The sequence below is a fragment of the Malania oleifera genome, chromosome 13, assembly GCF_029873635.1.
Source record: "Malania oleifera isolate guangnan ecotype guangnan chromosome 13, ASM2987363v1, whole genome shotgun sequence".
Lineage (NCBI taxonomy): Eukaryota > Viridiplantae > Streptophyta > Magnoliopsida > Santalales > Ximeniaceae > Malania > Malania oleifera.
In genome coordinates, this window is record NC_080429.1 from 84,847,519 (window position 1) to 84,871,797 (window position 24,279).

The 24,279-nt window shown below is 38.8% G+C and overlaps 1 protein-coding gene across 1 annotated transcript in view; it reads left to right on the forward strand.

Moving 5' to 3' along the window:
- The window catches only part of LOC131145522 (histone deacetylase 5-like), a 101,306-nt gene that overhangs the window by 3,153 nt on the left and 73,874 nt on the right, over positions 1-24,279 (forward strand). Inside the window, exons 2-4 of the mRNA XM_058094662.1 lie at positions 12,003-12,201; positions 15,048-15,194; positions 16,049-16,161. Coding sequence (XP_057950645.1) covers positions 12,003-12,201; positions 15,048-15,194; positions 16,049-16,161 — 459 coding nt within the window. The remainder of the gene's footprint in view (positions 1-12,002; positions 12,202-15,047; positions 15,195-16,048; positions 16,162-24,279) is intronic.

Sequence of the window (24,279 nt, forward strand, 5' to 3'; positions counted from 1 at the left end):
TGATGGATCCCGTTTCTTTCTCATACTTGTTGATGATTTCTCTAGAACAACTTGGGTTTATATGCTTCAAAATAAATTTGATACTCGTACTTGTATTGTCACCTTTTGCAATCTAATTGAAACACAATTTCAGACAAAAATTAAGATACTTAGGAGTGACAAGGGGTTTGAATTCCATATGAAATATTTCTATCAAACCAAAGGCATCATACACCAAAGGAGTTGTGTGGAAACACCTCAACAAAACGGGGTCATGGAGAGAAAACATCAACATATCATGAATGTGGTTTGCACATTACGATTCCAATCACGTCTCCCTTTCAAGTTTTGGACTAACTGTGTTCTAACAACAATCTTCCTCATTAATAGAACCCCCACCCCCCTCCTTTATAATAAAACCCCTTATGAAACCCTCTTCCATAGGCCACCCCATTACCAACACTTAAGAGTCTTTGAGTGCCTTGCTTATGCCTCTACACTATCTCATGAGAGGAAGAAATTTAACCCTCGTGGTAGAGCGTGTGTTTTTTTAGGATACCCTTTCAGAATTAAAGCATATAAAATACTTGATTTACAAACTGAGCAAGTTTTTCTATCCCGGGATGTCCACTTCCATGAAACGATTTTTCCCTTCCATTCCCTACTAGGCTACTACCCAACACAGCATCTCCTTCTCTTTCTTCTCCTTCTCCTCCTCTTACCACCATGCCACACCCTATCATTTCCTCTAATTCCCACCAGCTTCCTTCCCCTCCTCCCATCACTCCATTATTACCTACTACTATCCTTCTCGAGGAACTCCACTTCCTTTCCCAAACCTCTCCTTCCTCTTCCCTTGTTTCTTCCCCACCATCCACCTCTCCTATCCTCCTTCGCAGGTCAACTAGAACCAGAAGTGCACCCAGCTATCTGCAGGGTTTCCACTGCCAACAAACTACCTACTGCTTCCATCCCAGAGTTGAACAAGCAGCTTTTGTCTTCCTCAGGTACACCCTTTCCTCTGCATCATACTCTTTCCTATCAATCTTTTTCACATCCATATAAAGCCTTTTCCACCATTATTTCCACTCACATTGAACCACAAGCTTTTAAACAAGCCATTAAGGACCCTGGTTGGTGTCAAGCTATGGATAATGAGTTGGCTGCCTTGGAAGCAAATCACACTTGGGAACTCACTACTTTACCACCTGGAAAAGTACCTATTGGCTGTAAATATGTCTACAAAATTAAATATAATTCCGATGGCAGTGTTGAAAGGTTGAAGGCCAGATTAGTAGCTAAAAGCTACACTCAACTTGAAGGGGTCGATTACCAAGAGACATTCTCTCTAGTTACAAAACTAGTCACCGTGAGATGTCTTTTAGCTGTTGCATCAATTAAGGGTTGGCATTTACTTCAATTTGATGTCAATAATGCTTTCTTACATGGGGATTTACATGAAGACATTTACATGACCAAGTGTCACGGTCCGCCTTTTTCACACCGTTGTGAAGGGCCGTGCGGCGCTAGCTAAAGCACTCTTGCTTAACTAACCAGCCTTTTGTTTACCAACATTCATCCACGAAGCACTTTCATTAACATTCAATCAGATAGCAGCGGAAATAATAATCAATTCATGAAAGCCGTGGCAACCAAGCAGTAAATATTGAAGCAAACGTAATTCATTAATAAATCCTCCGTTGACATGTTGTACTTAGCGAGGGAGGCAAGTAGGCTAAGCACGTTGACAATTGCTAGTGAGTTTTACAATGATTGATGAACACTCACCCTCCCCTAAAGAGCTTTCTAGGCCATTCTCACTCTAGCACTAGGAAACATCAAAGTGACCGAGGAGTCATACTGCCTTATTTGGCTTACAATGAAAGAAATACTAGAAAATAACCCTACACTAGTATTACATGATGGAAACCCATCCCAAACACACGAGATAAGCGGTCATAGGCAAGCATAATGCCCTGAACAAGCTTAGCCCGTGACATTCTCCCCCACTTATGCGGTCGACGTCCTCGTAGACTTTTGGCGGTAGGTACACTTCAAATTTGTCCACGAACAGTTGAATATCTTCCGCAGAAATCCAGCTGATTTCTTTGTCATCAAGGCACTTCCACTTCACTAGGAACTTCTGCCGCTTCTTCCTTGAGGATATGAACTTTCGGTCTGCAAGGATCTCTTTAACATCATGTTTGTCAGGTTGCACTGTCTTCAACTCTGCGCCGTTTGACTGACTTCTGCTCAGGTCGTTGGTGTTGGCGTTGAATGGCTTGAGGCAATTGACATGAAATTGCGGTTTTGTATGCTGATCTGCCCACTTCTTCATCTGCTTAGAAGCTTTCTCCAGATAGGCTTGGGCAAACTCTGCATTCTTTCTCCCTTCGCTGGTGAAGATGTACACCCTGGGACTCTTTCGTCTGTACGGCTCGCCCACTGTGTGAGGTAACAGCGGCAGCTGGTCTGTAACAAGCTCAATAAGGCTCTTGTTGGTAGTTGAGCGCCTTTGGGCATTGCCACAGAATGGAGCCACATCAAGTAGTTGCACGCCATTCTTCTGGTTGTCGTTGACAAAATGGCACAAGTACTTATCTAGCAGCTCTCTGAATCTCTTCATCTGTTCATCTGTCTGTCGATCATGACTCGAAGAGATGTCAAGACGTGACCTGAATATCCTGAAAAACTCTGTTAAGAAGTTGTCAGTGAACATTAAATCTTGGTCACAAATAATAACTTGGGGAAAACCCCAATGTTTCACAACAGTCACAAGGAACAATTGTGTCGTCCCCTCTGCCGAACAGTACTTTGGTGCGGCCATGAAAGTACCATACTTCTTCCGCTCCCCCTTGTCTTGTTGGCAAGTGAGACAAGTTTTGGTATAATTAACCACATCATCCCGCGTGTGCGGCCAATAATACCTTCCCAGTAGTCCTGTCATTGGAGTCATTCTCCGCGAATACCCCTTAACGAACTTCCTGCAGTAACCAGTAAGGCCAAGAAAGGAACGCAACTCCTTCACTGTCGTGGGGATCTTCCGTTCTTGAATCCTCCTTACCTTCTCCATACCCCTCCGGATACGACCTTGTTCAACGACTTGACCAAGGAATTTGTTGCTCCACCGAGCGAAAGAGAAATTCTCCTTCTTCAAATTCAGACTGTTTCCCTTCAGCCTGTCGAACACCTTCCGTAGATGCTCTTCATGTTTCCTCTGAAACGACACCGATGCTCCCAACGGTGTTTTGGAAGGGCGAACACATCCGCTTCCACTTCATCAAGTTGCTTCCCCAACTCTACTATCTCTCGGGGCGCAATCCAACATGGCCCTTTAGCAGGTGGTTTCACTCCTGATAACAACTTCATCTCTTGCTCCACAGTCCGTCGTGAAAGCAAATTTTGAGGCAGCTTATCCGGCAACACCTCCTTATCCTCATCCAACACCGCTTGGATGGGCGTAGGCTCCAGCTCTTGGCCTACTTCTTTGTCTACCACCACCGTGGCTAGACGTGTCTGCTCACCCTGACCCAATCCTTCATTGAGTTGTATGGCTGAAAGGGACTTCCCTTCGTCTCCTTTCGTTGCAACGACTTGCACCATGCACGAGTGATCTCCCATCAGACATAGGGAACCAGCCGAAGGCATCAGCACTGCCCTCGTCCCCATTAGGAACTCCGTTCCTAGAATGACTGGATAGTCATCCAATGGCACCGCTGTGAAATTCGCATGACCTTCCCACTGTCCAAGCTTTATAGCCACTTGCTTGGCTACTCCCAGAGTAGGCTGGGCTACAGAGTTAACTGCTTTCACGCGTCCTGTATCCTTCTCTAAGGATAAGTTGAGTCTTCCTGCTTCCAACTGCGAAACAAAATTATGAGTAGCCCCCGTATCCACCATAGCGCGAGTACTCTTCCCATTTATCCTCAAGTCCACAAACATTAACCCTTTTGCTCGTGTAACTTTCGGTGTTTTTGCCTGCTTTTCCAATGCGTTCACTAACCGCACTGAACCCACCCTTGGGGCGTCATCCTCTTCCCCATCGTCTTCCACTGCCTGTTCTGCAATAGAAGCCTGTAAGGCATTAAGTGATGCTTTGTGAGGGCACTCAAAAACTCGATGAGGACCTCGACACAAGAAACACTCAATTTTACTCTTCCCCTTTCCATTGGGTGTGTTGAACCCTCGAGACGACGAAGCTTCCTTTGAGGTTGATGAATTAGGGTCGGCTCCCCCACTCTTGGGTTTGCCATTCTTGAAAGACTTTCCACCGTTTCCCTCTCCGCCAAACCATTTGGACGAAGTGGTCTCATCACCAGCGTAGTCTGTCAAGCGTTCTGCAGCCGCTTGTGCAGTTGACAAGTCTTGAACCCTTTGTCTATGAAGTTCAGTTCTTGCCCACGGTTTCATCCCCTCTAGAAAATAGAACAACTTGTCCTTCTCCGACATATCCCGAATATCCAACATTAAAGCAGAAAATTGTTTCACATAGTCACTGATTGACCCCGTATGCTTGAGATCTCTCAGTTTTCTCCTTGCATTATACTCAACGTTCTCAGGAAAGAATTGGGCCTTGAGCTCTCTCCTCAAGTCTGCCCAACTATCAATCACACAGCTTCCATTTTCAATTTCTCTGTACTTGGTACGCCACCACAGTTTGGCATCACCAACCAAGTACATGGTCGCAGTATCCACCTTTGCCTGTTCTGAGGCCATCCTCACAACGCGAAAGTACTGCTCCACATCAAACAAGAAGTTCTCTAACTCCTTGGCATCTCGGGCACCCCCATACGTCCTGGGTTCTGGCACCTTGGTCTTGCTAACTCCCGGAGTGTTGGAGTTCCCCATAGCAAGAACCATCACATTTACCTTTGCATCCAGATCTGCCATCCGGGCTTGCAAAGTTTCCACAGTGTGGCGAAAGTCCTCTGACATGTCGCCTATCAAACCTGCTTGATGTTTTTGTGATCCCCTCACTTCATCAACAAGTTCTCTCACCTGGGCCACCTCCGCGGCCATAGTGTTGGTTGACTCTTCAACCTGTGCTTCCAGCACGCTGATCCTCTCAGCATTGTTTGGTGCCATGGTCACTTACCAAAGCTTTCCAAACCCAACAACGAAGGCAATCGAATTCACGTAGCAACTCAACCTTGGGCTCTCACCAAGTGTCACCGACTTGGCTCTGATACCAAATGTCAGGGTCTGCCTTTTTCACACCGTTGTGAAGGGCCGTGCGGCGCTAGCTAAAGCACTCTTGCTTAACTAACCAGCCTTTTGTTTACTAACATTCATCCACGAAGCACTTTCATTAACATTCAATCAGATAGCAGCGGAAATAATAATCAATTCATGAAAGCCGTGGCAACCAAGCAGTAAATATTGAAGCAAACGTAATTCATTAATAAATCCTCCGTTGACATGTTGTACTTAGCGAGGGAGGCAAGTAGGCTAAGCACGTTGACAATTGCTAGTGAGTTTTACAATGATTGATGAACACTCACCCTCCCCTAAAGAGCTTTCTAGGCCATTCTCACTCTAGCACTAGGAAACATCAAAGTGACCGAGGAGTCATACTGCCTTATTTGGCTTACAATGAAAGAAATACTAGAAAATAACCCTACACTAGTATTTACATGATGGAAACCCATCCCAAACACACGAGATAAGCGGTCATAGGCAAGCATAATGCCCTGAACAAGCTTAGCCCGTGACACCAAGCCTCTTGGCTACAAGAAAGGTTCTCCCAACCAAGTTTGCAAGTTACTCAAAAGTTTGTATGGCCTCAAACAAGCATCGAGACAATGGTATTCTAAACTCTCCAATGCTTTACTTGAATCTGGTTTCTCTCAAGTCTCAATCCAAGGCTGATTATAGCCTTTTCACCCGCGACACAAATGGCATCTTTGTGTCGCAAGCAATGATCTCAGTGCTGTGAATGACTTAAAGGCTTTTCTACATAGCAAGTTTCAAATAAAGGACCTTGGCACATTGCAATACTTTCTTGGCATAGAGATTGCGAGGTCATCTAAAGGGATACATTTATGTCAAAGGACGTATACACTGGACATTTTGGCATATTCTGGTACCTTGGGCAGCACTCCTACTAAGGTTCCTATGGAACAAAACCTCAAACTCACTAAATCCATAGGTACTCCTTTGTCAGACCCCAGTGTTTATAGAAGACTAATTGGCCGCCTGCTGTACCTCACTATCTCTTGACCAGACATATATTTTAGTGTTCAAACTTTAAGCCAATTCATGGCCAACCCCACTGATACCCACCTCCTGGCAGCTCTGAAAGTTCTTACATACCTCAAGGGTGCCTTTTGTCAAGGACTCCTCTCCTCAGTTCTTCTTCCTTTCAACTTGAGGCCTACTGTGACTTGGATTGGGCCTCTTGTCCTGACACCAGAAGATCCGTAGTAGGCTATTGCATCTTTCTTGGCTCTTCCTTGATCTCTTGGAAGTCTAAGAAACAATCAGCTGTTTCATGCTCATCGGCAGAGGCAGAGTATAGATCAATGGCTGCTACCTGTTCTGAGTTAACATGGCTACGGTTCATCTCAGCTACTTTTCAAGTTCCTCAACCTCAAGCAGCTTTACTTCACTGTGATAACCAAGCTGCCCTATACATCGCTGCGAACCCTATTTTCCACGAAAGAACCAAACATATCGAGCTTCATTGCCACTTAATTCATGACAAAATCAAAGATGGAAGCCTCTGCACTCGTTATGTCCCTAGCTTTGCTCAAATTTGCCGACACCATGACAAAGGCTTTGTCTTCAAAAGTTCTTTACTCTCACTTATCCAATATGGGAGTCGTAAATCTTTACGCTCCATCTTCCGGGGGGGGGGTTATTGGAGATGGATTCAGTGCAGCACACAGCACATGGCACAACTGAAGATTGACGTCTGCCAATTTTGTTTTCATATTCCCTTATGATTCCATTAGTTAGTTGCTCCTTTTCTTTGCCCAACTCTATATAACGGGTAGTAATGCATTTCCTTAGTTAGTTACAATATTCTTTGGTAATTGTATATAAACACACGTTTCTAAGCTTGTTGAAACAAGAAGAAGTATAGAGAGCATCCTTTTCTTCTCTTTTCTCTGAAGTCTTCTTCTGCGATTCTCCCTACATTTCTATTTCTAATAGTAACTACACCAAAACTAGAAATAGCTATCAGTCCTATATATATAGATGTTGCCGTTCTGATATTTCGATTATATATTTTTATTTTAGTTTTTATTTCAAATTTCAAATTGGTTTTAAAATTTTGAATCTTTGATTAACAATAGCAATGCAAAATTTGTTGTGCTTAGTGCCCCAACCCTTTCAGCACACATCGGATCCCAAGCCTTCATGAATGAGGAGGGTTGTGGTTGATAGCCGGCATAAAATTTATCAGATCTCTATGATATAGGTCCTCATTGACAACGGGAGAGCTAGGAACTCTAGCCAATGGGGTCAATTAAGAAATCATTATTAACATTTTTTAAAGGTAGATGTATATTTATAATTTAACTATAAACCACATGCAAAATTGTAAGAGAATTTTATAGTCTAATCTGCCAATTTTATTAAACGATATTATCTGTTAAATCGTCCTTGATGAGTTTTCAAATATTGAGAGTTTTGCAAATACTTCATTCTCTATGATGACAATACATGATTTACTGTATGAAGCTAAATAATTGTTCACCAAGTGATTTCTCATTCAATTGTGTAAACGATTTTTCACTTACTTATTACAAAAGTCTCTTTGCACTTAAAGATTACAACTCACAAAGATGCCAATATGAGGACACCGGTGGCATGTGTTGTGGTGTTCTTTTCTAATTAGAGATTACCCCATAGACTTTTGCACATTCCTACTCGTCTAGAGCCGTACTTTTTATTATTAGCTCCTCTTCTTTTCATAGTTAGTGGGTCAACCTCTAGTACTTATAAACACTTATAAACTTTGACACATGTACATACTCCCATGATGTTTTAACGTTTGAGTAGGGGCAATTACCCCCACTAAAGTAATGGTAGATCTCATCTATTATTAGTTAAGGAATCACTTAGGAGTTACAAATGGAGCACTGCGCTCTCAGTACTTGGGCATAGCAGAAAATAAGCAACGATGGGCTAGGATGCCACTTCCAAGCGATATGCCATGTCGATGCCTAAGTATAGTGTCAAATATGTGAGGATTTTGTGCCAATGACCCTTCTAGTGAGTGAAGAAGTTGGTTGAAGAGATTAGGTTCAGGTTAGTGACTTGGAACATAGAAGTTGTTATAGTAAAAGTTTGAAGATAGTTGACACACTGACTAGAAGAAAAATTAGCACAATTTGCCTTCAAGAAACCAATTACATGACTAATCTAGAGATCTTGAAAAGTTGAGATTTAAATTTTGGTTCATTGGGAAAGAAAAACACATAGGCATCGTTGTAGACAAAGACCAAAAAAATTGTGCTATAGATGCTAAAGTGTTTGGGGATAGGGCCCCTATTTGGAACGTCTTAAAAAATAACTATTTTTTTAGAAAAATACTTTTTTTGAAGTACTGATGTCAATAAGTACTGTTTGGTTTACACCTAAAATAATTACTTATTTCAAAAAGTGCTTTTCCAAACTACTTTTTTAGAGGAAAATAAGTGTTTTCTGAAAAATTAATTTATTTGAAAAAAGTACTTATGATAAGTATTCTTAGACTACTTTTAGATAAGTACTTTTTCAGTTATGTACTTTCTCCATAAAAGTATTTTTCTATAAGTGGTTCTAAATGATCCCAAAATCATAACAATTAAGATGGTTTTAGGATAAAGAGAAATAAATGTCATTAGTGCTTATGCTTGTCAAGTAGGCTTAGCAAAAGATCTTAAAACAGCAATTTTGGGAAGATATGGATTATATCATGCAAGGATATACCGTGAGGGTGTTGAGTAAATTTGTAGGAGCAGATTTAATGGGTTACATTTAAAAAACAGTAAAGTTGATGACTTATGAAAGGATATATGGATGACATGGATATGGAAACAAAAATGAGTTATTTGATATGATATTAGAGTTTTCTATATCATATGATTTTATAATAATGAAACGTGCTGCCAATAAAAATAATAATGAATATGTGCCATAAGAATAAAGAACACTTAATATCCTTAAAAAATGGACAAATTAAAAGTCAAATAGATTTTTTCTTAATTAGAAGGTTAGATGATTTATTATGTTATGATTATAAAGTTATCGGAGACAAAAGTTTAACTACACCAACATAGATTGTTAGTCTTAGATATATGCATTAGAGAATGGAAGAAAAGGATAGGAAGATCAATGTAGGAGAACTGGGTGGTGGAATATGAAGAGAGACAATATATTAAAATTGTAAAATAAAATAATAAAAAACGGTGATTGGATAATAGAAAATAATGCAAACACAAACACCATTTGGAACAAGTTGTTGAGTCACTAGTACTATTATAGATATGAGGAAGGAGGTTTTAGGCGAATTTAGTAGAAGAGACGTGGCTGATTGATTGTTAAAGAGAGTTGATGGTGAGATGAAGACGCTAAAAAGGCAACTAAAACTGAGGTTTAAGATATGGCAGCAGTGTCTAAATATAAGGTGCCTAGTTCTATTAGTGATATGAAGAAGTGAATTTAGTGAAAGAGGCGTGTGTATCAAAGTGAGCTGGTGGTGCGATGAAGATATCCAAAAAGCAATTAGAAGAAGGTTTAAAATATGGCAACAATGTATACATATATGATTTTGAAAAGTATAAAGTGGCAAGAAAAGAAGTTAGTGAAGCTACACTTAGAGCATTTAGCAGTTTATGTAATGGATTTGATACTAAATATGGGCAAAAAGGCATGTTCAAACTTGTGGGGGCTAGAAAAAGGAGGATTAGAGACTTAGGTCATATCACATGTATAGAAAATGAAGATGATAGTGTTTTAGTTAAAGAAAGTATAAAAGAAAGATGATGAATTTATTTTAGCAACAAATTTAATGAAAACAAAGTGGAATGCTAACCATTTGAGATATATCTGAAAAATAAAGTCAATGAATTTAAGTATTCATCGAAGAAGATGAAAATTGGAGAAGTCAGCGGTGCTGAAACATCTCTGTTGAAGTTTGAAAATGCCTAGGAAATAATAGAGTGATGCAGGTAGCTAGTTTATATAACAAAATTATAAAGATTGTGAAAATGGCAGATGAATGGAGGAAAAACACTTTAATACCTATATATGAAATTAAAGGTGATACTCAAAATTGTAGTAACTATCATGGAATTATGCTTATGGATTATATGGTGAACCTTTGGTAAGGGGTAATTGATAAGGGCCAAGGATAGAAGTAAGCGTTTCAGAAAGTCAGTTTCTTTTTTTCTTGGAAGTCAACCACAGAGACTATATATCTAATATCTACTAAAAAGATTAGTGAAGAACATTTAGAAAATGAAGAAGGATTTGGATTTGCATATTGTTTTTCTTTGCCTTAAAAAAATCTATGATCAGGCCCCTGGTGAAGTCATGCGTGAGTTCTATAAAAAAGGGATTAGGTGGTAGGTGTATGGATGCCCTTAATATATGATGGGGTATTAATTAGAGTTGGGAATTTCAAGGAAGTGTTTGAGGAATCTTCAATCACAATAGTTGCATGTCAAGGTTTTGCTTCAAGTCCTTATTGCTTTTGTTATGGATGAACTTGCTATACGTATCAAGAACAAGGTTCAATGGTGTATGTTGCTTGCCGGTTAGGTAGCTGGTGGTTTCGGGATCCTGTAGAAAATGCAGAAGCTGAATCAGTTGCAGGCTATAATGGGTAGAAACAGTTAATCAGAAATTGGGCAATTTGTGACTCGAGGTTCGCCAGATAAGCTACTGAAGTCACTACTTGTGCTAGTTAATCTATAATGAAGATAACTGCCCTATTGATGAAGCTAGAGGTGGGAGAGAATCTATGTTGGATTATGGAGAGAAGCTGTAGAGTGTAGAGATTTCATGATAAGTAGAACTAAGACAAAAAGAATACATGAAATGTAATTTTAATCACTCTAGGAGGAGTAATGGAGATAATATTTAACTTGATGGTCAAGAAATTCGTAGTATTAGTAGATTTTGATATGTTGGATTTATTATGTAATTGAATAGAAAATAAAGAAGCTGTGATACATAGAGTTAAAGATGGTTGGGTAAAATGGAGAAATGCTTTGGGCGTGTTGTGTGATAAAATACCATTAAAATTAGAAGGAAAGTTCCTTAGGAGAATTATTATACTAACTATGCTATGTCGATTAGAATGTTTGGCAACTAAGAAACTACATATTCGAAAAGTAGAGGTTATAGAAATGGGAGTGTTAAGATGGATGATTAGCATAACTCCAAAAAATAAAGTAAGAAATGAATACATATGTGGTTAGTAAATTAGGCATGAAACTTGCAAAAACTAAGGTAAGGGTGGCTAAGATGGTTTGGGTGCTTGCACTAATGACCAAATAATGTAGCTTGAGAAAGTAGTAACTTAGTCATTGTTAGAGGAAGGAGAGGGCACTATACACAGAGAATAACTTGGACCTGCATAGTGAATGAAAATTTTATCATACATAACGTTTCCTTTCCATTTGCTTATCCATTTTGATCTGCACATAATTTTCCTGAGAGCTGGAAGTATGGGTTGACAATTTACTCATTGGCACTTTCAATAACCTCCGCTGCTGTGTTTCTGCAAGAGAGGATCTCACTTCGCCAGTAATATCTATCTTCTCCCTAGTCCTTGGTATTAATAACTTAATCTAATCTATCGGATTTCCAATCTGAAGGATCCTACTATCACCATGCATGTTGCATTAGTTCTCTTAATATCAACTAACTTGATGGATGCTGCTGTGGTTTATCCTTTATTTTCATTTTTTGTTTTGTATTTTGCTTTTTGTGTGTTTTTGTTTTAGAACTTTTTGGGTGGGAATAAGCATGAACTTTCTTAATTGAAAAAGTGTTTTAAATGGTGTTTGTGCTGTTTCGACTTTCAGATGTGTGGTTTTGAATGCCAGAGAAGCTGACGATAGGCATCTATTGTCAGTCCACTCCAGACATCATGTTGATTTGGTTAGGAATATAAGCTCAAAAGAATTTGATTCACTAAGTGGGGTTGCTAGGATATTTAATTCTATATATTTGAACGAGGGCTCATCAGAAGCTGCTTATCTTGCTGCTGGCTCTGTCATTGAGGTGAGAACTGCTATATACTCAGGGAATATTTATGATTTTATTATATTATATATTTTTTTAACAGTTGTGTTCTAAGTTTTTGTAATTTTGATGTATATCTCTGTCTCATTCTTGTAGGCTTCTTAAGCTTAAGCATGTTTTGCTTTGTTTTGCCTCCTGCAAGCTCGTAATGAACTAATTTTTTTAGAGAGAGGAGTTATGTGGGATTTTAACTTCTTGAGAGGGGTCCAGGACTGGAGGCTGAAAATATTTTCTTTTCTTTTTAAGTTTTAATTTTTAAAAAATATTCTTCAAAAGTTGATATCAGAAACTATTGATCGTGCAGGGGAAGGATGCAGTGGAATGGAATAATTCAAAAATTAACTGTTTTGAGGCTAAATCATTTCTCAGTAGTATGGAGTGTGGACAAAGGAAACTGTATGAAAAAATAAATTTGTTTCCTTGGAGGGCCATTTGAAAGGTTGGTTCTCCCACTAAAATTGCTCTTTCTCTGTGTGGTTGCAACTGGACAAGAAAACTGTGGGATAATGCTAAGACTATGATGAGGATTCAACCAATGGCAGCAGAATCTGTCTTGGGATTGCTGTGGGCTTAGAGGGGCGTTACAATTGCCAAAGAAAGAAAAGAAGATTGTTGGTTGGGCTGATCTACTATTTTTTGGATGATATGGAGGGAAGGAAATCGTAGGGTTTTGGGGGAGTTGATAGCTTTCTCTACATTGTAAAGGATACATGGCTCAAGACATTGAATTTTTAGTTTATTAGGGAGAACTTTGTCAATAGTTAGACTGCCATTGATTTTGTTGATGCTATTTCCTTGCAAATTCTTCCCTTGTGCTGAGGTTTCAACTGCTTGGTGTGCTTAGTGATTTTTTTTCACTCTCTTTGCTTAAAATATGCGTGTCTTGGTGTGCACCAGGTTGTTAATCTGTACATGTTGTCTGAAACATGTCAATTGTAGTGGCCTAATAAAATGGAACTTCATGAGGGCTGTCTTAGAAAAGTCCAATTTCATGGTGAATTTGGAGTTTGGACGCAGCCTTGCAGAGTTGGTTTAGTAGGCAAAAAAAAATTTATTAAACTGGAGACCTTTAAAAGCCATCTCTCCAGATGTGTGCATGTTATGTTTTAACAGTTCAGAATCTGCTTCACATCACTTTATGCATTGCAAATTTGCCTGGAAGGTTTTTCAGAGACTCTGGAAGATTTTTGGCAGTTTCTTTGGTTGGTTTTGGACCTTTTGGTTGGAAAAAGGAAAGGGCAGCATTATGGATGTGTGCTTTGTTTGCAGTTTTTTGGGGTCTGTGGCTGGAATGTAATGCAAGTATTTTCTCCGGGGAAGGAAGTGTAGTATTTGCTGGTTTGAGAGAGGATTCATTATTTGGCTTCTCTTTGGTGTATGTGTCATGGGAACTTTAAGGTGGGTTGGCTTTTTGGATATTCAGCATTATTGGCATTTTTTTTTTCTGAATTGCTACAAGTGCTGATTTTTGATTTATTTATCTTTTTTTTTTTTATGCGTATTTCTTCTTTGTTTTTATCTGGATCTTCCTAGATTTTGTTAAGGAGATGCCTTATTCCCCTGTTTGTATGTTCTCAATAAAGCACTAGCTTTATGGTCTTTAAATGAAAGGATTGAGAAAAATAAAAAAAATAGAACTAAAATTTTGATCTTTAACCAAAAAAAAAAAATTATAATCCTCTAAAAAGAAAGGAAAATAAAGAAAAAAAAAACTTAAATGAAACAGATGAAGAATAAAAGAAAAAACTAATAAAAAACAATCTTTGAACTTTAAGTACATACATAGACATAAATTATCATCTTTTAGCCAACTAAGTTCTGTCCCTTCTTTTCAATGCAGAACAATATGGTCCTCCAAGAGTGAAGAATGGTTTTGTGCAGGCAACGGAAGGCTTAACATTGTGTGCTCCAACCCCAAGTTTTTAACAGAAAGCCAACAATTCTGCTTTCTCCTCTATTTCAAGACAAAACTGATGTAGAGGGCGAATGTTAGGCTATAAAAAGGCTCTTTTAGGGTTTTAAATTGTCATATCCAATAATAGGTATAGAATCGTGTGAATTGATTGATTTAGATCATTTTTGTTTGATTGAAGGGTCAATTGATCAATTTGGCAATGATGTGGTCATTTTCTGATTTTGCAATAAGACTCAAATCAATTTGATGTAGAATTGGTGTGAATCCTAGGATTTGAATGGTGAATGGTACAATTCTAACGACTATTTTTTTTCTACATGAGAAAACATTATTAAAGAGAGAATACACAAGCATGGTTTTTAAGTCACTAATATCCTAGTGTATTATGTGTGGAATTTTATGAAAAATTTCAAGCCGCATTCCTTTTTGTGGCTTTTTGTTTAATATCTGGTATGATTACCTGTTCTTTAATAACTTTTGCCTGATTTTGTTTACTAAATATAGATAATAATGTATGGCTAATTTTCTCTATATTACCTTCTATTTAAATTTTGTTTAATTCCCCAATTTTGATCTGGCCAAGTAGTTGAAATTTATGTTGAATTTCAAAGCTAATGATAAAAATTCATTCTCCACTTGATCATGCATTAGTATTTCAACACCAAAAGTGACATATACCAAATTGTTATGAGAATAACGCTTTTGAAACTAATGGAATGATGGTGTTGTCACTTTGGTTTGGAATGAACAGTAAAATAAGGGCCATGTGAGTTGTTATAAGGTTTTGGTGGAGAATTGGAGATTGTTAGAGTGTTTTGCTTTACCGTTATTGGCATACTAGTTGCATCATGTTTAATATGCTTTAAAATTGTGATATTATTAAGCCCCATTCTTGGTCTTCCTCAAATAGGTTGCTGAGAAAGTTGCCAGAGGGGAATTATGCTCAGCTTTTGCTATTGTTAGGCCTCCAGGGCACCATGCTGAGCAAGATGAGCCAATGGGATTTTGTCTCTACAACAATGTCGCTGTTGCAACAAGTTTTTTGTTAAATGAAAGAGTGAGGCCATATTTTTTTTTTTGGATATATTTTAGTTCAAATATCTATTTCAAATCCTCGATCAGTTGTTATATTCTTTATTCATATTTTTTGTTTTTGGCTTTTAATTTCTTTTTACTTGTTTCCTTTTTTTGGGGGGTGGGGTGGGGTGGGAGGATGTTGAGGGTGGTGTTGCGTGATTCTCTTTCTTTATGAAACTAAGGGTCTATTTAGTTGCAGAAAACATTTTCTGTTTTCGAAAGAATTATAAAAATTTTAGCTTATTTTTAAAAATTTTCAAGATTCTTATAAAAAAAATCGAAAATAAGGAGTTTGTTTAAATGTGCAAAATCATTTTTCATTTTTATTTCTAGATTTCAAAATGATGACAAAAAAGATAACTTGTTTTCCAATTTTCCAACATTTATTTAAGGCAATTCTTAGAATTATATATTTTGGTGTTTGAATTTGGATTTGGATGGATTTTGAAGAAATTCTATACATAATCCATACAAATTAAAATCCAACATCTGAATTCCATGCTCCCATAAAAAAAGCAAGAGTTAAAAGTCTAGAAAAACAATGAAAAGATGTTTTCCAACTTTTTTATATAAATTTGGAAAACTGAAAAGCAAGGCATTTTGTAGTAGTTTGAAAAATTAGAAATGAAAAATAAAACTATTTTCACTAGTAAATAGTGCCAAAACTATTTATTGTTGTTCATTTATTTCACACAAATGTTGTAAAAATGAAAAACTAACTTTTTTGTAATTTTTTTTTGGAAAACTAAGGAAAATGAAAATTGTTTCCAAAACTAACATGCCCTAAATGTGTCCTTTCTAATGCTCCTCTTTTTTATTGCCATTCTATCGCAGCCAAAATTGGGTGTTAACAAAATTTTGATTGTTGATTGGGATGTTCATCATGGTAATGGCACACAAAAAATGTTTTGGAAGGATTCTCGAGTCTTGTTCTTCTCAGTGCATAGGTACAATGGAAATTTGAACTCCAAATTATTTTATTGCTCTTGTTTGTTCATTTGAAAGTATTAACATTGTTGTTGTTATGGGTCGGTATATTGTTTAGATTACCACTTTACCTAAAAACTGAAGTTGTAAGTTTGTGGGCCAACAATGTATATCAAGCTTGAACACTCCCTGTCATGAGCCAAGCTTGTTTAGGGCATTATACTTGCCCGTGACCACTTGTCTAATGTGTTTGGTATGAGTTTCCATCATTTAAATACTAGTGTAGGGTTATTTTTCAGAGATAGTTTTTCCCTAGGCTAAAAAGGGGAGTATGACTCCTCAGCTACAATGATGTTTACTTGTGCCAAAGTCAGATTTGCATAGAATGCTCTTTAGGGGACGATGAGTGTTCATCAACTTGCAAAACTCACTAGCTATTGTAAACGTGTTTGGCCTACTTGCCTTTCTCGGTAGATACACATTGTCAATGGAGGTGTTCATTGATGAATTATGTTGCTTTAATGTTTACTACTTGCGTGCCATTGCTTTCATAAGTTGCTTGATGCTTTCGCTTATATTTCTTTGAATGACAATGAAAGTGTTTTGTTGGTAAACCGTGGTAAACGTTAGGTTGGCTAGTTAAGCAAGAGTGCTTGAGCTAGCGTGAGCACCAAATGGCCCTTCACAAAGGTGTGAAATATTCGGCCCGTGATACTTGGAATCAAAGCTTGATCAATTGCTACGTGAATTCAATTGCCTTCATTGTGGGATTGGGGTGAGCTTTGGTAAGTGACCATGCCTAATGTTGAGGGAATTGTTGTGCTAGAAGCACAATAAGACGACAGCCAAAAATGTGGCTGTTGAGATGACCCGACTTACGGAATGTGTTGATGAATTGGAGGGATCACAAAGACATCAATAAAGTTCCATGGTGGAATTGTCAGAGGGCCTTCACCATGCTGTAGAGACCTTGCAAACCGAGATAGTTGATTTGACTGCGAAGGTTAATGTGATGGTTCTTGCTGTGGGAAGCTCTAACACTTTGGAGTTTAGCTGGACCAAGGTACTAGAACCCAGGACGTATGGGGGTGCTTGTGATGCCAAAGAGTTGGAGAATTCCTTGTTTCGTATGGAGCGGTACTTTTGTGCTTTGAGGACAGGCTTAGAACAAGTGAATGTGAATATTGCAACCATGTACTTGGTTGGTGACGCTAAATTGTGAAGACATACCAAGTGCGATGAAATTGAGAATGGACGTTGTGTTGTTGATTGTTAAGTAGACTTGAAGAGAGAGCTCAAGGCCCAATTCTATCCTAAGAATGTTGAGTACAATGCTAGAAAAAAGCTGAGAGACCTCGAGCATACTGGGTCAACGAGGGAATATGTGAAACAATTTTCTACTTTGAAGTTGGATATCCAAGACAAGTTGAAGAAGGACAATTCGTTCTATTTTCTCGAGGGGTTGAAACCGTGGGTAAGAACAAAACTTCATAGACAAAGAGTTTAAGACTTGTCTACTGCACAAGTTGTCGCATAACTCTTGATTGACTACGCTGGATACGATTCCGCTTCGTACAAAGAGAGTGGCGTGGGTGGAAACAGCGGAAAGTCTTTTAAGAAGGGTAAACCAAAAGTGGGGGACCTGACAGTAAAGCTTCAACTTCAAAGGAAGCTTTGTTGTCTCGAGGATCCAACACACCCAATGGAAGTGGTTATGCGGCTAGTGAATGCGTTGGAGAAGTAGACGAAAGCACTGAAAGTTACACAGGTGAAAGGGTTGATGTTTGTGGACTTGAGGATCAATGGGAAGAACACTTGTGCTATGGTTGATACCGGGACTACCCATAACTTTCTTTCACACGGAGAGGCAAGGAGACTCAACTTATCCTTAAGAAGGATTCAGGGCGCATGAAAGCGATGAATTCTGTAGCCCAGCCTACTCTAGAATTAGCCAAGCAGATCATTGTGAAGCTTGGACAGTGGGCAGGACATGCGAATTTCATAGTGGTGTCATTAGATGACTTCTAATTCATTTTGGGAATGGAATTCGTAAGGGAGACTAAGGCAGTGCTGATGCCTTTTGGTGGTTCCTTGTGTTTGATGGGAGATCACCCTTGAATGGTGCAAGCCATTGCGAAGAAAGGCGATGATTAAAAGTTCCTTTCTACCATGCAACTCAAGAAAGGATTAAGGAGGGGTGAACAATCATATCTTGCCACATTGGTGGTAGATGAAGAAGTCGGCCAAGAGTTGGTGACTACAACCATCTAAGCTGTGTTGGATGATTACAAGGAGGTGATGCCGGATAATCTACGTCACAATTTGCCTCCACGAGGGGGTGTGGAGCATGAGATCGAGTTATTCCCAGGAGTGAAGCCACCTTCTAAAAGGGGCCATATCGGATGACATCTCTAGAGCTAGCAGAGTTGAGAAAAAAAAATTGATGATTTGTTGGAAATGGAATATATTTGCGCTTCCAAAGCACTGTTTGGGGCACCAGTGTTGTTTAAGAGGAAACATGATGGGAGCATGCAGATGTGTGTAGGCTACTGTGCGCTCAACAAGGTGACAGTGTGCAACAAGTATCCTATTCTGTTGATTACCAATACGTTTGATCAACTGAGTCATGCCAAGTACTTCACTAAACTTGACTTGAGTTTAGGCTATCAGGTGAGAATAGTTGATGGGGATGAACTAAAGATGACTTGTGTGACATAGTATGCGGCATATGAGTTCTTGGTGATGCCATTCGGGTTGACGAATGTGCCTGTGACATTATGTGCCTTGATGAACTAGGTATTTCGTGAGTACCTTGACAAGTTTGTTGTGGTGTACTTGAATGATATTGTTGTCTATAGTTCCACTCTGGAGGAACATAAAGAGCATCTACGGAAGGTGTTCGTTTGGCTGAAGGAGAACAATTTGTATATGAAGAAAGAAAAGTTCTTTTTTACCCAGCAAAGCATCAAATTCCTTGATCGAACGAGGTCATATCAAGATGGACATGGAGAGGGTAAGAGCCATTCAAGAATGGAAGATCCCAACGATAGTGAAGGAGTTGCGTTCCTTTTTTGTTCTTGCCAACTATTACAAGAAGTTCGTAGAGGGGTACTCGAGGAGAATTTCTCCTTTAACGAAACTGATGAAGAAAGGCCAGGGGTGGAACTGGATAGCAAAGTGTTAGGGAGCCTTTGATGACTTGAAGGATGCCATGATGAGAGATCTAGTATTTGCTCTTCTGAACATTATGAAATCCTTTGAGGTGCACATAGATGCATCAGACTATGCTCTTGGAGGAGTCTTGTTATAGGAGGGACTTGTTGTTGCGTACAATAGTCGTAAACTTAGTGAAGTGGAATGGAAGTACACAACTCACGAGAAGGAGATGTCGGCGGTGATCCATTGTCCCCACGTGTGGTGACATTACCTACTTGGGTCAAGGTTCGTGGTGAAAATGGATAATGCAAGTGTTAGCCACTCCACACAAACCCAAGTAGGGTTGGTGGTAGAAATTCGTGACAGAGATTGATTTCTCATTTGAGCACAAGATGGGGTGTGTGAACCAAGTTATTGATGCATTGAGCAAGAAGGCTGAGTTGGCGGCTTTACAAATGGTAACAGATGTGATGCTGAGTATAGTTACCACGATGATGCTAGAGCGCATCAAGAAAAGCCTAGCCAGAGATCTAGCTGCAAAGAACCTTTTGAAGTTGGCATAAGAGGGCAAAGCATGTCAATTTTGGATGGAAGATGGATTGCTGATGACTCATGGTAACTGACTCTTTGTGCCACGAGTTGGAGACCTAAGGAAGACACTGTTAAGAGAGAGTCGTGATACCATGTGGGCTGGACATCTAGTATGGCAATACACTTTGGCATTACTGAAGTAGAGGTATTATTGGCAGCACATGTGTGATGATGCAGTTGATTATACTCAGATTTGTTTCACCTGCCAACAAGATAAGGTGGAGCAGAAGAATATTGTAGGGCTTTTAGAGCCCCTATTAGTACCATCTGGAGCGTAGGAGAATGTCTCACTGGACTTCATTACCAACCTGCCCAAAATGAGAGATGTAGGGTCTGTACTTATGGTTATAGACAAGTTTTTGAAGTATGGTACCTTTATACTCGCACCGAAGTACTATTTGGTGGAGGAGACAACACAACTATTCTTTAAGCATATCGTAAAGTATTGGGGTGTTCCCCAAGATAATTAGTGACCTAGTCTCAAGATTCGCTAGCAACTTCTGGACAGAACTTTTCAGAATCCTCGGTTCATAGCTTGACATCTCTTCGAGTTATCATTCACAGACAGACAGACAGACAGGCAAATGGAGAGATTCAGTGGGCTACTAGAAGAGTACTTGTGCCATTTTGTCAACACCAATAAGAAGAATTGGGTGCAGCTAGTTGATGTGGCTCAATTATGTTTCAATGTCCAAAAGAGGTCAACCACCAACAAGAGACCTTTTGAGCTTGTTATAGGCCAGCAACTGCTCTTACCTCACACAATGGATGAGCCATACAGAGGAAAGAGTTCCAGAGCGTACATCTTCACCAAAGAATGGAGACAGAATGCAAAGATTGCCAAAGCCTACTTGGAGAAAGCTTAAAAGCAGATGAAGAAGAGGGCAGAAGACCGTAGCACTTCAACGTGGGTGACTTGGTGCTTGTTAAGCTTAATCTTGAATAGGTTAGGTCACTACAAGGACAAGATAGGAGACTATTTCGTAAATATAAAGGACCAATCCTGATCTTGCCAAAGTTGGGAAGGCCTCCTACAAGATTGACCTTTTGACTTGGATGAAAGTGCATTTCGTGTTTTACGTCAGCTGCCTCAAGCCATTCAATGCTGAGTCCTGACACCGAAGATCCAAGCAGAAGTCAGTCAACCAGAGCAGAAGTGAAGACAGTGCAACCTGATAGATGAAAAGTTGAAGACTTCCTTGCAGATAAAGAGTTCACATCCTCCAAGAAGAAGTGGCAGGAGTGCTTTGATGAAGAAATCAGCTAGGTTTTTGCAGAAGATATGCAACCATTCGTGGAAAAAGTTGAAGAGTACCTAGCATCCAAGTCTACGAGGACATCAACTGCTTAAGTGGGGGAGCGTCACAAGCCAAGCTTGTTTAGGGCATTATGCTTGCTTGTGACCATTTGTCTTGTGTGTTTGGGATGGGTTTCCATCATATAAATACTAGTGTAGGGTTATTTTTTAGAGATAGTTTTTACCTAGGCTAAAAAGGGGAGTATGATTCCTCGGTCGCAATGATGTTTCCCAGTGGGAGGGTAAGATTTGCATAGAAAGCTCTTTAGGGGAGGGTGAGTGGTCATTAACTTGCAAAACTCACTAGCTATTGTAAACATGTTTAGCCTACTTGCCTCGCTCAGCAGACACACATTGTTAATGGAGGTGTTGATTAATGAATTACGTTGCTTCAATATTTACTACTTGCATGCCATTGCTTTCATAAGTTGCTTAATGCTTTCGCTTATATTTCTTTGAATGACAATGAAAGTGTTCTGTTGGTAAACCGTGGTAAATGTTAGGCTGGCTAGTTAAGCAAGAGTGCTTAAGCTAGTGCCGCATGGCCCTTCACAAAGGTGTGAAGTATTCTGCCTATGACACCCGCACATGCAGCCCGATAGCACGTGGAGAGATAAATATACAATAAATAACACCCACTATAGGGAATAATAATTTTTTAACCGCCATCCAACGAATGCAGTCAAGGAGACTAAAATCTAGGACCTCTTGGTAACCATCTTCGATACCATGTTAGATTACCGCTTTACCTAAAAGCTTAAGTTGTTAGGTTATGGAAAATAATATATATGAGGCTTTAATAGCTCATAACCATACAACTTAAGCTTCTAGTCTCTAGATTTGGCAGTTTATGTAAGTAGTAGACCTTCATTCATTAACAGAGCCAACCCAATCTGCATAAGAGTATTCCATGATTTCACAATTTTTATTACATTTATATACCAAACCTTTCCCGTAGAGCCTTTGAGATACTGCAAAATCCTACAAAAAACATTCCAACTTGTTTGTTTGGGATTTTCCATAAATTGACTCACTACCGCCACTGCAAAAGATATGCTAGGTCTAGTGATAGCCAAGTAAAATGACTTACCAACCAACTGCCTCGACATTTTATTCAAAGTCCGATCTGACATCATTGTACGACTTCTTGTTAGGATCCATGTGAGTATCAATTGCTTTAGATCCCAACAAACCACTCTCACTTAGGGAATTGAAGCTATATTTTTGCTAGGATAGGTTCAACTCTTTTCTACACTGTATAATCAGTTCAACTCTTTTCTACATTATATAATCTCAATATCAAGAAGGTAACATAGAGTACTTCAGTCCTTGCTTTGAAATTTAGCTTGAACTCACTACTTAACATTTGCAATCTCGCTTTGGTCATTGCTAGTAATGATGATATCATCAACTTAAACTACTAGAATTATTTCACCGGCCCCTTTTTATAGAAAATGATAAAATGATTAGAGTAATGTTGAATAAAGCCAAATGTAGAGACCACCACACTAGTCAAACCAGGTTCGAGGTGATTTCTTAAGACCATAAATGGCCTTATGCAGCCTATATACTTTACCATCCTACACCTAAGCAAAACATCTAGGAAGTTGCTCCATGTATACCTTTTCCCGCAAATCTCCATACAAGAATGCGTTCTTCACATCCAACTAGTATAAGGGCTGACCATTAACTACAAAGGAGATCAATACACAAATAGAATTTAGTCAAGTAAGATGTCCTAACATGTTTTCGAAATTGACACATGGAACACTCAAAATAAGGAACAAACTTGAACATGTTAAGAAACTTTTTGTTGTTCTTGAAGGGATTGATGACCCAAATGATCGTGCCACTGATCAAGATCGACACCATGAGTAGAAATTGAGGAGCAGTATGAAACATGGTTTCAAATAGCGGCCGCGACCGTTATGTAATGATTTTTTGGGTAACCGATATTTTTACACACTACGAAATCGGTGACAAGAAAAATCACAGCCAAAGTGGCCGTTACAGACCGCGACTGTTACGTTAAGGTTGCTATGGTTGTTACGTAACTGTATAATTAACAATTTGAAAATACTAACTTGCTAGGAAAGTATTTTATTTTGATAATATTAGCAATTTGATATTTATGTTCTATATTTTTCAACTTCAACCTTTCTTTTCTAGTTATTCTATATCTGTATTATTCGTATGTCTTATGTGTCTAATAGATTAATGGAGTGTATAATGTATTCTATTTTATTAATTAATTTAGCACACATAAGAATTTGTCACACATAAGAACAATGAGAAGTATAAATATGCACATACACATAATTGTTCTTTCAATGGTGGTTTAAAAAAAATGTAACTTCTTGCCCTTACAAACAACTTAGTCGAACTAAAGTATACAAATACACTAGAACTCTTTCGAAGAAGGGTTAAAAGCATAAAATATGCAAGTGAACCAATATGCAAAAGGTTGTGCGTGCTTGAAAAAAATTCATAGTCGTTACACCCGCTTCCCGTTATGTAACATCCGCTACTCCCGCTTCCCATTACACTTGTTACCGTTACGTTACGCTACCCATTAACGTGATTTAAAACCATTGTATGAAAAGAAAGCAGCCCTTATTAAGCCCTCCATCAATCCTCTTCTTTGTTTAGAGATGGGGAATAATGGCACGAGAAGGAATGATCACAGAACATTATAAGATTTAGTTATTGACTAAGAGTTAAATAGGTTCAAGGTAAATTTAGGCACATATAACGTAGAGGAAAGAGGCATAGAAGGAAATGAATGAATATTGCCACAATGAGAAATCGGTGTAACTGAAGCAAGAGTAATTTAGAGTGTAAAGTAGTGGGTTTCAATGATTGAAATAAATTAAGGCCTTTGTCATATGGGAGGAAGCACTAAAATCAATAAGCCAAGTTGAAGAGGGTGAAGAGGCAATAAGCTCGACTGTACCTAAATGGGCTACAGTACTACAGTAGCATCATAGTAGAATATTGAGTTTGAAGTTGTTGAACCATGCGAACAAGATTGTTATACTCCTCTTAGGACACGATATAGGATGTACTCAATTCTGATGTACTCTATTCTCTAGTG